This window comes from Dromaius novaehollandiae, chromosome 29 (genome assembly GCF_036370855.1).
Source record: "Dromaius novaehollandiae isolate bDroNov1 chromosome 29, bDroNov1.hap1, whole genome shotgun sequence".
Taxonomy (NCBI): Eukaryota; Metazoa; Chordata; class Aves; order Casuariiformes; family Dromaiidae; genus Dromaius; species Dromaius novaehollandiae.
This window is the reverse complement of record NC_088126.1, coordinates 357,248-368,960: the sequence shown is the minus strand read 5'-3', so window position 1 is coordinate 368,960 and position 11,713 is coordinate 357,248. Positions and strand designations below refer to the sequence as shown.

The window sequence follows — 11,713 nt, the reverse complement described above, 5'->3', positions numbered from 1 at the left end:
GCCTCCGCCGTGGCCCCGGAGGAGACTCAGCCGGGGATGCTGGATCCAGCCGCTCACCGGCAGCCGCTCTCCAGTTACAGCCGTGGTGCCGCCGTCTGCCCGAGACCTTTCAGAGTATCAGGGGAGCAATGCTGGCCCGGCTGCAGCCAGCCCCGCGCTGCCTGCGCCGTGTCGGGCATGCAACATTACCCACAATCAATGGATCATTATGCAATAAACAAGAGGAAAGTTGTTTTGCAAATGCGGCTGAGTTATCACTTCACAACACAGCAGCGAAGGCTCTCTCTCCGTGAGGCTTAACAAGAATGGATCGGTCCTGGGGGCAGATCAGAGCAGATAGCACGCGGCCGGGAGAGGCCCCCGCCACCCCCCACGCTGCCGAGCTCCGCTTCAGCAGAGCGGAGTTTGTAGGTGGAAATTTCACAATATCAAACAAATTGAGAGCAAATGCAAACGGGGCAGGGGAACCTTGCCGTGTTTGTCAGGGGCTGGAGCAAAGCCCTGGCAGAGCAGAGCCAGCTGATAAGGGCGGGAGGAGGAGGAGGAGGAGGAGGAGGAGGAGGAGGAGGGCTCCGCTGACCACCCCAGCCTCTCCCTGTCCCCTCCGCCTTATCAGCAGCTCCTCCAGCTCCCCAGGCCCCCATTTATCCAGGTGTTCTTGATGTCCCCAAACACCTCAGATAAAGTGGTTTCTACGGCGAGGCCCGCGGGGGACGAGAACGAGCCCCTTGCAGGCCAGTCTTGCGGGGCCACCGCGGGAGGGCGGGCACGGGGCCGCAGGAAGCCCCCCACTCCCCCGCCGCGCAGCCCCGCCGGCGTGTGGGGCAGGCACCAGGCCGTGCTCCCAGCACAAGCCATGCGTGTGCTGCGACCCGGCGTGAGCCACGCGCACGTGTGGCCCCGCTGCGTGGCACGACGCCCCGGGCCGTGCCCCCAGGAGCACCCGCTGCGGGGGCGGCAGCACGGCGGAGACGGGCTCCGGCAGCCCCGCCACCCCGGGGAGCAGAGCCCGGGCGCAGCCCCGGTGCCCTCCGTGCCACCTTCCCCTGCATCCCCGCGGCCTCCACCCTGCAGAGCCCGGCCGGCACCCGGGGCAGCCCGGCACGGCCCTGACGGGGACCCCAGTGCCCGGTGCGGGGGTACCCGGCTGGGCGGCCCGGTGCAGCCGACGCACGGCCCGGGGAGGCCCGCTGCACCCCGCCGCTGCGCTCCGCGGGGCCCGGTGCCGCCGGGGCGCCCCGCCGCGCCCGTGTTGTTGTTGTGTCGCGGCCCCGCGGCCCGGTGCGGCGGGCGGGGCGGCGGGGGGCGGGCGGGGCGGCGCGGCGCTACTTAAGGCCGGGGCCGGGCGCGCTGCCCCGCCCGGCGCGAGCGAGCCCGCGGAGCGCATGGAGCGGCTGCGGCTGCCGGGGCTGCCCCTGCCGGGGCTGCCGCTGCTGCTGGCGCTGTGCGGGGCGGCGGCCGAGCGCCACACCGTCTTCTGGAACAGCTCCAACCCCAAGTGAGTGCCCGCGTCGGGGCCCCCCGTCGGGGCGGCCGGAGCTCGGGGCGCCCCGAGGGCGCGGGCCGCGGCCGGGAGCGCGGCGGGGCCGGGGCGCGCCGCCGCCGTCTTTGTTCGGGGCCGCCGCCGGGCCCGGGCTGGGGGCGCGGAGGGGCCCGGGGGGGCGATCGCCGCGGGGCGGCCCCGGTGCCTCCCCCCGCAGCGGGGCGGTGGCAGCGCTTAGCGGCGGCCGCGGGGCGGTGCGCGGAGCGCGGTGCCGGGGCCAGGTGCGGCCCGGGGGGCCCTTCCTTTCCCAGGGCCGCGCTGGAGATCGGCCTCTTCCTTCCCCGACGGCGCTGGCGCCGCGCCAGCCCAGGCGCCGGGGCACAGGGAAGCGTGTTGACAAACACGGCCCCGGCCGGCGGCAGGATGTGCGTCGCCTCCCGGGCTGGGGGGTCCCAGCCCCGCCGGCGCCCCCGGGCCGGCCCCCGCGGCGGGGCAGCACCCCCCGCGGCGGGTCCCGCCGGAGCGGGCGGCGGCTCGGCGGCGGCTCCGGAGCCCGCGGCGGGGAGGCCCGGCCCGGTCCGCCCGGCCCCCGGGAGCCGCCGCCGAGGCCCCTCGCGCCATCCCCGGGGCGCCGCGGAGCCTTTGCCCCCGCCCGGGAGGAGAAGGCGGCCCGGGGACCCGTACCGGGAAGAGCGGGGCTGAGGTTTGCGCCGCCTTGGACTTTGAGCTGGAGGGCGGACGGCTCTCCCTTCCGCGCCTCCGCCTCGCGCGGCGGCGGGGGGGCCGGGAGCCGGGCAGAGCCCTGCTGGCGCCCTCTGAGCCTCCCCCCGGCCGCAGGTTCCTGTGGAGTGACTACACGGTGGAGGTGCGCCTCAATGACTACCTGGACATCATCTGCCCGCACTACGAGGCGGGCAGCGCGGCGCCCCACGCCATGGAGCGCTACACGCTCTACCTGGTGGAGCGGGAGGACTATGCCGCCTGCAAGCCCCGCTCCAAGGAGCAGATCCGCTGGGAGTGCAACAAGCCCAGCGCCCTGCACGGCCCCGAGAAGTTCTCAGAGAAGTTCCAGCGCTTCACCCCCTTCACGCTGGGCAAGGAGTTCAAGGAGGGACACAGCTACTACTACATCTGTGAGTGCCAGGGCTGGGCGGCCCCCACCTTGGCACGGGGGCCCTGCCGCCTCCCCCCCCCGGCCGCCGTCGCTGCTCCTAACCCGCCTCTCTCGCTTCCAGCCAAGCCGATCCACCACCACGGGGAGACCTGCCTCAAGCTGAAGGTGACGGTGGCCGGCAAAGCCAGTGAGTATCTGCGGGGAGCCGGCTTCTCCGTGCCGCCCTCCCTGGCTGGGCCCAAAGGTGCCTGGCGCTACCGGTCTCGCGGGGCCTGGGCACTCCGGCCGGGAAGGCGCCGGCGGCAAGGCGGGAGCGGGGCTCGGCAGCCCTTCACCTGCCCCTCTCCCTTTGCTCCCCAGCTCAGGCGCCGCCTGTCCCGGCTGCGACGCCCAAGGGCAGGATCCAGGCAGGTAGGCGGGGGGTGGCCGCCGGCTCGGCACGGCGCCGGGGCCACGGGCGGGCTGTCGGCGGGGCTGCTCCGGCCCCCGGGGCTCGGCCCGACCTTCGGGGACGCTCACGGCACCGCTCTCCCCGCAGACGACGCGGCCGCCCACGTGCTGCGCAGCGTGGGGCAGAACTCGGCCATGCGGGGCAGCAGCCCCTTCGCCTTCGTCAGCCTCCTGCTGCCGCTGCTGGTGCCACAGGGGCTGTGATGCCCCCGGACCGAGCCGCCGCCGCCGCTTCGTCCCGCACGCGCACCCCGCCGCGGCCCCCGGCCGCATCCTGGCAGACCGAGGACTTGTCAGTATTAGGGGGCCCCCGAAGCCGTGCTGAGCACCCGAAGCCCGTGGGGAGCCCCACGGTGCCCTGCCTGCGCGGGAAGGGGGCTCTTGGCAGCTAAGGACCGCAACCGAGCGGAGGGGCCCTGCGCCCTGGACTGGATGGCGTGGGGGGCTGGCACCCCCCGGCGCCGAGCGCGCCCTCCCTGCACGCCGTGGGCTCGCGTGGGGCTGTGTCCCGCAGGCAGGGACACGGCGCTGGCCTTGCCAGCAGCCCCGGCACCGGCTGTGCCGTGGGAGCGGGGCTGGGAGCACAACGGGGAGCAGCAGGCCTGGAAATGCCGGAGATGCCAGGCAGCTAGCGGAGCGGGGAAGCGGGAGCTGCCCCTTTCCTGCGGCCCAGAGTGCTGACGCCCCACGGCCCCCCCGCGCCCCACGGCCTCTCTGGGGGGCTGGCCCTGGCCTCTGCACCGGGGGCCCAGAGCCCGCGGCCCGGTGCCGGAGGGGCGAGTACCCAGCGTGGGGCGTTTGGACTGCCTCATTGTTTGTACAGCTTTCTAACACTGGAATTTTTATATGATTGTCTTGAATAAATAACTGAGCTGATAGCGGAGCGCCTGGGCCGGGTGGGGGGAGCGAAGCAGGGTGCCCCTGCGGGGCCCAGCTCAGCACCGGGCTGGGTCCGGGAGCAGCCTGGCCCGGTGCGGGGGGACCCCTGCACGGCTGCTGCCTTCCCCGGGATGGGACCCTTCCCGGGATGGGACCCTGCCCCAGGGGTCCTGGCTCCCAGGCGCCGTCACCCCTGGCCTGTGGCCATCCTGGCTGCCAGGGTTGGACCGGGCAGTGGCTGCTGCCCCTCTGCTGAGCACTGGCTAATTAATTAATTGGCTGGTGTTTACAGAGGGCTTTGAAGTGGAAAGTGCCCTGGACGGGCCAGGGCCAGCGCTATCGGTTGTTCTTATCTGGAGCTGCAGAGCCCTCCGGGGTGGGGGAGGCAGCCCTCCCCTGCTGCCACCGCTTTCCAGGCCTCCGGCAAAGGCCCTGTGCTGCCCCAAGGGCACCAAACGTGGCCGGGAAGGGGACAAGGGCACGAGCAGCCAGGCCACCTCCACCAGGACCCCCATAGTGCTGGCGGGATGTCGTTACCGGCGTGCGCTAATGATGCCGGAGCATGCCCCGGCCCTGCGGGTCCTCGCTGCGGGTGCCTGTCCCTGCCCGGACGGACCCGGTGCACGGCCTGGTCGCCTCCGGCTGCTCCGTGGGCTGGGGACGGGGCTCGGCTGCCCGGAGCACAGCGATGTGGGACACCGGGGGTTGGGATGGCAGGGACACAGGATCCCAGGGGCTGTGGGATCGCAGGGCTGTGGGAGCCCGGGGAAGGGGGCTCCTCAGGGCTGTGGGAATGCAGGGCCCTGGGACGCCAGGGCCATGCGACTCTGGGGTTGGGGGAGCCCGGGAATGTAGGACCCAAGGAAGGCGGGATCCCAGGGATTTGGGATCCTGCACATGTGGGATCCCACGGATGCGGGACCCCAGAGATGTGGAATCCCATGGATGTGGGACCCCAGGGACGCGTGATCGCGGGGCTGAGGACCCCGGAACACGCGGCCCGCGCCCGGGGCGGCGGGTCCCGCCCGTCGGGGCGGTGTCGGGGCGGCCGGCGCCGTGGCCGGTCCCTCCCCCGGCAGCGCGCCCGCCCCGCCCCGGGCAGCGCCGCCGCGCCGCGCTGCCCCGGGCCCGCGGCCGGCATGGCCCCGCCGCCGCTGCTCGCCGCTGCCTGCCTCGCCTGCACCCTCGCCATGTTCGGGACCGGCCTGTGAGCCCCGCGCGGCGGCGGCACCGGCGGCGGCACCGGCGGCGGGGGGGGCCCGACCCCACCCCCACCCGGAGCTGCTTCCGGGAGCGGCGCCGGCACCGGCGGTGGGGCGGGGAGGGCAGCGGCCGGGGGCCAGGGTGCAACGGGGAGTGCACTGGGGCAGGCCCAGGGGTGCCTTGGAGGCTGGGGGTGCAACGGGGAGTGCACTGGGGCAGGCCCAGGGGTGCATTGGGGGCTGGGGGTGCAACGGGGAGTGCACTGGGGCAGGCCCAGGGGTGCATTGGGGGCTGGGGGTGCAACGGGGAGTGCAGTGGGGCAGGCCCGGGGGGTGCTATGGGGCACATTGGGGGTGTGTGTGCAATGGGCCATGTAGTGGGGCAGGTTCAGGGGGTACACTGGGGTATTTTGAGTGCCTCTGGAGGGGGCCCCGATGGGGGGTCTGCTCTGGGACAGGGACACCTGGGCACCCAGGAGGCCTCGCTGCCCTCCCCAGGTCGGACCTGCGCCAGATGGTCACAACACAGAGCGTGGAGAACATCCAGTTCCTGCCCTTCCTCACCACCGACGTGAAGTACGCGGGGGTTTTGGGGGGGGGGTCCCTGTCGCCGGGGGGCACACGCCGCCACGGTGCCAGTATCTCAGCCCCGTGTGCCCGCAGCAACCTGAGCTGGCTGGGCTACGGCTGCCTGAAGCAGGACTGGACGCTGATCGCGGTGAACACCATCGGCGCCGCGCTGCAGACCCTCTACATCCTGGTGTACTTCTACTACAGCCCCGCCAAGGTGGGCGCAGCCCCGCTGCGGGGTGGGGGTGTTTGGGGGGGGGTCCTCACTGGCTGACCGCGCCCCGTCTGTGCCGCAGCGGTGGGTGCTGCTGCGGAGCCTGGCGCTGCTGGCGGTGCTGGCTGCCGGCTACTGCTACTTCAACCTGCTGGTGCCGGACGTGGGCACCCGCCTGGCGCGGCTGGGGCTCTTCTGCAGCCTCTTCACCATCAGCATGTACCTCTCGCCGCTGGCCGACCTGGTGCGTGGGGTGCGGGGGGACGGGGGGGGAACGGGGCGCCCCGCGCGCCCGGGGCTGCAGCTCTCCCCCGCCTTCGGCAGGCCAAGATCCTCCGGACCAGGTCGACGCGCTGCCTGTCCTTCCCGCTGACGGTCACCACCTTCCTGGCCTCCGCCAGCTGGACGCTGTACGGCGTGCAGCTCCGCGACCCGTACATCACGGTGCGTGGGGTGCGGGGGGGGGGCGCGGGATGGCCCTGCCCCACGCCGGGCGGCAGCCCCCCCACGGTGCTGGGTCCCGGCCGGCGGCGCCTGTCACACGGCCCAGCCCGTGACTAGGCTCGGAGGGATGAGTATTGATTTTAATTAATTGGATGGTATAAGGCCAATAAATCTCCCCCGGCAACGCGGGGCTGCTGGCGCGGCGGTGGGGGAGGGCGGCGACGGGAGCGCCACGCGACGGTAGATCCGCTCGTCCCCGTGTCCTCCCGCAGGTCCCCAACGTGCCGGGGATCGTCACCAGCGTCCTGCGGTTCTGGCTGTTCTGGCGGTACCCGCCGGGCCAGGACAAGCCCTACCGCCCTCTGCCCGCGTGAGCGAGACCACCGGCGGCCCGGCCGGGGCACCGGGACAGTGGGCGCTGCCGCCCACCAAGGCCCGGGGCAGGGCAGCCCGTGGCCTCGGCCCCTCCGGCCGCTCCTCGCCCACGGCCCAGGGTTTGGGGGCGGCTGGTTTGCTGCCAGCGCTGCCTCCCTGCGCCCACCGCCCGCCCAGGGCGCCGGGACCCTCCACGCTGCTCCCCGCCGCTGGTGTCCACCCCCAGCGTGGGGTGTGGGGGGCTGGGGCGTCCTGCCCCTCTTTCGTATGGATTTAAAGTGCCTTTTAATAAATCAGAGACTCTTCCCAGCACCGACTGCTGCGCCCTCCCTCGCCGGCTGCGCTTCGCCCCGGGGCCGATCGCTGGCCCCTCGCGGGAGGCCTTGGCCGCCGTGGCACCGACGCGGCGCAGGGCCGGGACAGGCGGCGGGGGCTGCAGGTGCAGGACAGCGGCTCGGCCCGGCAGCGGCTGCAACGTGGCAAGAAAAGTCACTCCCGCAGCTTGCGCTTGCTACCAGCCGTCACGCAGGCAAACTTAAAATCAATTAACATCCTAAAAGCCACGGCGATTGAGCGTGCACATCAAATCAAGGCGATAAGCTGGACTGGAGTCAAACTCAATTAATGAATTAACAATGATCTGGAATGAAGTTATCAGGCAGTCGCATCACCAGCAGGACAGGAGCAAGTGCCAATTGCAAAGTTACACAGCAGATGCCTGATCCACGCGAAGCGGGAGCCCCTGGGCCCGGCGGGGCCTGGCCCCCTGCCGCGCTGGGTCTGTCCCTCGCCCGTGGCAGCAGCCTCCCTGCCCCCTTCGCTGGCAGGTCACTTGGCGCAGGCACGCTCCTCCAGCCGGATGACGCAGGCGGGATTAAGGAAGCAGTTACCAGGAATTTGGCTGAGCCTGCGCTGCAGCTCAGACACTCGCACTCGTTTACACCTTGGGACGTGTTCTGGGAAAAATCAATACACAGGCAAGCATCCCACCGTGACAAAAACAGGGCCTGGGCCAAAACAGCGGCTGGGGGGAGAGAATAACACCAGTGCCCCAGCCCAGAGCAGCCGCCGCCACTGCCGGGGCTCCCCGGCACGCTCTGTCCTGCTGCCACCCGTGCGGCCTCGGCCCTCGGGGAAGCTCCTTCGGCGCATTCCCCTCGACGCTCACCACTGCCACGGCAGGTGCCCGGCTGCCCCTTTATCGGGGATGGCAGCGCCGTCCCGCCGGGCTGGAGGCCACAGCGGCAGCGCGGAGGGACAACCACGGCAGAGAGGAGGGCGACTCTCCCCGGTGACGCACCGGGCAGAAACTTGGCAGCTGTGCGGTCGCCCCAGCTGGCATGCGCCGCGAGCGGCTGGGAGGAGCGGCCGGGACACGCCGAGGATCTGCCGGGGAGGCGAGCACCTGCCGTGGGCACGTGCCCGCGCTGGGAAAGGCCCTCGCTGTACTGCTACTGGCCACCTGCGGCAGGGCTGCTGCTCTCGCCCGCTGCCCCTGCTACAACCCCCCAGCGTGTCCCTTGCTACGGGCTGCGGGTGCTCCCCACAGCCGAGGCTGCGGCTTGACGAGGCGCTGCTTCGCCCGGCCTGGGATGCTGCGACCCGACAGCCATGCCGGGGCGAGACGGCCGGAGCTGCCCCCCTGCTCCGAGCTACCACTGTTGCTCAGGAAACAGCTCATTAGTCGCTCCTCTTAATTAGCCCAAGTCCTCCCTTACGATACCAACTGCTCCTTTTTTTGCAGAAGGATGCGCAGCTGATAATTAAAAACAAGAAAGTCCTTCGGTTGGTATGCGAAGCAGCCGGGGAGGCTGCCAGGCAGGCAGGCCCCGGCATGCGTCACCAGCAGCGCAGCTCTTCCAGCCAGGCGGGCGGCGAGGGTCGCGCGTCTGGTGGGGGGAGGCGCCCCGGCTGGGGTTCTCGCCCCTGCGCCCCACAGTGCCAGCCCCATGACAGGCCCCCCACACACACCCCCCCCGGCCCCGCGCCAAGGTGAGCCTGCGCGGTGCTCCGGAGCCGGCGGCTGCCTCCTGCTTCCCAAAAAGGCGCGGGGCAGGGCAGCAGCCGCACCACAACCTTCCCCAGGAGCCCGGAGCAGCCCCGGGCTCAGCAGCCCCGGCAGGCCAGGGGAGACCGCAGGCTCCGGGCACTCTGCGTTTTGAAGGCTGAGCCGCCCGCTCCACTGTGACTCGCGCTCTCCTCCTCCCGCTGGAGACGGGCCAGTGGGTCGGGATGACTCCTCCGCGGGCTGGAACCACATCTGAGGGGCAGCAGGGAATGCACCCGCCCCGCGGCCTGGCTCCGGGACCGAACGAGGCCGGGCCGAGACCGAGCAGCTCCCCTGCAGCCCTCGCGGGGCGGCGCCGGGAGGCCCGGGCGGAGGGGCACGAAGCCCTCCCTCTGCTCGCAGCCCCCCCAACACCAACCTCACACTGCCCCCAGCGCAGAGCGGCCTCGCTCCACGCCAGCTGCGCGCAGGGACCCTTCACGTGCTTCACGTCACCCGGCTTTATTGGGCGCTCAGAACTGCAGTCCTCGCCGGCGCAGGTCGGCCCGTGCCGCCCCGATGTGCTCCTGCAGCTCGGCGGCTGCCTCCTCGCAGTCGTTGAAGGTGGCCAGGCGGTAGCCGACGGTGGCCAGGGAGTAGCAGCCGAAGGCCACGAGCAGGTAGACGGGCAGCGGCAGCAGGACCTGGCGGCAGGGCGGCGGGACCCGCGGGCCCAGCGGCCCCAGCGCCAGCGCGGCCCAGGCCGAGCCCAGCAGGGCCAGGCCCCACAGCCACTGCCCCAGCTTGGTCATGGCGGCCTGCGGATGGAGAGAGGGGCTGTGAGCCAGGCAGCACCCGGACCGGACCGGACCGGACAGAACCACCCCATGCCGGGACCTGGCACCGGACCTCCTGAGGTACCGAGCCGCCTGCAGGGCCTGTGCAACCGGGCTGGGATCTGGCACCGACCCTCCTCTGGGCCCTGCACAACCGGGCCGGGACCCGGTACGGACCCTCCTCCGGGCCCTCCCGAATAGATCCCGGTACCGACCCTCCTCCAGGGCCTGCACAACCGGGCCGGGACCGGCACCGAACCCCCTGCGGGCTCCCCCGAACCCAGCTCCCGGCAGCCACCCCTAGGACCGGCCCCGGTGGGATCCCGGCCCCGGTGCTCCTCCCGAACCGGCCCTGGCCCCGATCCCGGCCCCTCCCGGTGGCTCAGGACCACCCCCCCTCGACCTGGCTCGGTCCAGCGCAGCCCGCACGCTTTCTCCCGTCGCAGAGCTGACGTCACCCGCGAGGGCCGCTCGGCGCGGGGGGCGATGGGAGCTGTAGTCCGCAGCGCCGCAGCGCCACGTAGAAGCGCGCATGCGCTAAGCCGCCTCCCCCCATGCGGGGCGCGCCCCCTGCGGACGGGCGGGGGGGGGGGGGGGGGCAGCGCAGCGCCCCCGCGCCGGCCCCGGTGCCCGCAGGAAGCCGCCGCGCTTTGTTGGCGGCGGCCGCGGCGGCAGGAAGCACCTGGCTTCCTCCGCGTCCGGCCGGCGGGCAGGCGTGGGAGCCGGCCTCGGCCAGCACCCGCTCCCACGGCCCCGGGCCCAGCGGCCCGGCTCCAGGGTCCCCCCTGCTCCAGGGTCCCCCCTGCCCGCAGGGTCCCCCCGGCTTCTGGGGCCCCCCAGCCCCAGGGTCCTCCCGGCTCCTGGGTCCCCCTGCCCGCAGGGTCCCCCCGGCTTCTGGGGCCCCCCAGCCCCAGGGTCCTCCCGGCTCCTGGGTCCCCCTGCCCGCAGGGTCCCCCCTGCTCCTGGGGCCCCCCAGCCCCAGGGTCCCCCCTGCTCCTGGGGCCCCCTGCCCGCAGTGTCCCCCCTGCTCCTGGGTCCCCCTGGCTGGAGCCGCAGGGACGCTGCCTGTGCGTGGCGGGGGCCGCGCAGGGAGGACCGTGGAGGGGCTTTGTGCCCCCACCAGCACTGACAGAGCCGTGGCAGCTCCCCGCAAGCTGTGCTCAGAGCTGGAGTGGAACGGGAGCCAGGCGGCCCAGACGGCACCGCCAGGGACGGGGGCTGCGCTCTGCGGCCTGCATTTGTTCGACACCTCCATCGCCCGCCAGACGGGAGCGGCTGTGGAAGAGCCCCACGGCCGGGCTGGGAGCGCTGGCGCAGCCCCTCCGCTGGCCACCAGGACCCCCCAGCCAGGGGAGGCTCCTGCGCACAGCTCGACCCAGCCAGGCTGATCTCCTCCTGGAGCCAGAGCCTGCTCCTACCTGCCTGGCTCCGCTGGGATTTTCCTTGCCTTGCAGGTCTAGACAGATGTTGTCAGCACATTTTCATTGCTGGAGCTGGGCGAAAGGGGGGTTGTGGGCTGCCTCCCAGCCCAGACTCTGCTGGCCCAGGGATGCTCGGGGGAAGAGCCTGGCTTCCCGTCGCTCCTCGGCACTGAATCACAGACCGTCTGGGCTGCTCCAGACAGGCTGGGCTCACACGTGTGCCCCGACCCCCGGCCACGCAGCCCGCTCAGCCTCCCCCGCTGCGCAACGACCCACTGCAGCAGCAGAAAGCGTTCCCCAGCTGCAGGCTGGGTTTCACTGCACAGCCCGCCAGAAAGCACCGCGCAGCAGCTGGCGATGCAGATGGGACACGGCCCGGCGCGCCGTGGAAGGGGTGCGGTCTGCTCGCAGCGCTGGCAGATGTTGTCTCTGGTTGCCGATGAAGTTACAAACGCAGAGAGCACCGTCCTCAGGAGGGGGAATCTGCTGTTCCTCCTGGGCACCCAAGGCAGCAGGAGGCCCTGAGTGGTGCCACGTGCCCAGCCCATGCAGCCCCGCGTCCTACGGCTGCTCCTTGGAGCAGCGAGGTGTGGATTCCCCGGGAACGCAGATAATTGCAGCCCGGGGCGGTGATCTCCGCTGACCCTTCCCCAGGAGCGTGGCAGAGAGCCGCCATCCCTAGAGGCAGAGGGCTCCACGGGGTCAGGCTGAGTCGACACCGAGAAGCACGTCCGCCAT

The 11,713-nt window shown here is 72.3% G+C and overlaps 3 protein-coding genes across 5 annotated transcripts; 2 read left to right on the top strand and 1 right to left on the bottom strand.

Annotated features, from left to right (window-relative positions):
- The first annotated feature begins 1,339 nt into the window (after window positions 1-1,339).
- On the top strand, window positions 1,340-3,925 carry EFNA1 (ephrin A1). The gene is made up of 5 exons (XM_064498823.1): window positions 1,340-1,498; window positions 2,321-2,616; window positions 2,719-2,784; window positions 2,958-3,008; window positions 3,136-3,925. The coding sequence occupies exons 1-5, from the start codon at window positions 1,386-1,388 to the stop codon at window positions 3,249-3,251; spliced, it is 642 nt and encodes a 213-aa protein (XP_064354893.1). The 5' UTR covers window positions 1,340-1,385; the 3' UTR covers window positions 3,252-3,925.
- An 899-nt stretch (window positions 3,926-4,824) lies between these two features.
- Window positions 4,825-7,040, top strand: SLC50A1 (solute carrier family 50 member 1). 3 transcript variants are annotated; one of them, XM_064498822.1, is made up of 6 exons: window positions 5,065-5,133; window positions 5,627-5,704; window positions 5,792-5,915; window positions 5,995-6,156; window positions 6,237-6,356; window positions 6,629-6,870. In XM_064498822.1, the coding sequence occupies exons 1-6, from the start codon at window positions 5,066-5,068 to the stop codon at window positions 6,728-6,730; spliced, it is 654 nt and encodes a 217-aa protein (XP_064354892.1). In that variant the 5' UTR covers window position 5,065; the 3' UTR covers window positions 6,731-6,870. The 3 variants fall into 3 exon arrangements, with proteins under 3 accessions (XP_064354890.1, XP_064354892.1, XP_064354891.1); XM_064498821.1 differs by lacking the exon at window positions 5,065-5,133 and adding an exon at window positions 5,146-5,237; XM_064498820.1 differs by lacking the exon at window positions 5,995-6,156 and having other exon boundaries at window positions 4,825-5,133; window positions 6,629-7,040.
- Window positions 7,041-9,224: 2,184 nt separating this feature from the next.
- Window positions 9,225-10,052, bottom strand: DPM3 (dolichyl-phosphate mannosyltransferase subunit 3, regulatory). Its single transcript, XM_026115095.2, has 2 exons — window positions 9,958-10,052; window positions 9,225-9,536 (listed from the first exon to the last, which is right to left on the bottom strand). Exon 2 carries the CDS (start codon window positions 9,528-9,530, stop codon window positions 9,252-9,254), a length of 279 nt encoding a protein of 92 aa, XP_025970880.1. The 5' UTR covers window positions 9,531-9,536; window positions 9,958-10,052; the 3' UTR covers window positions 9,225-9,251.
- Window positions 10,053-11,713: the final 1,661 nt, after the last annotated feature.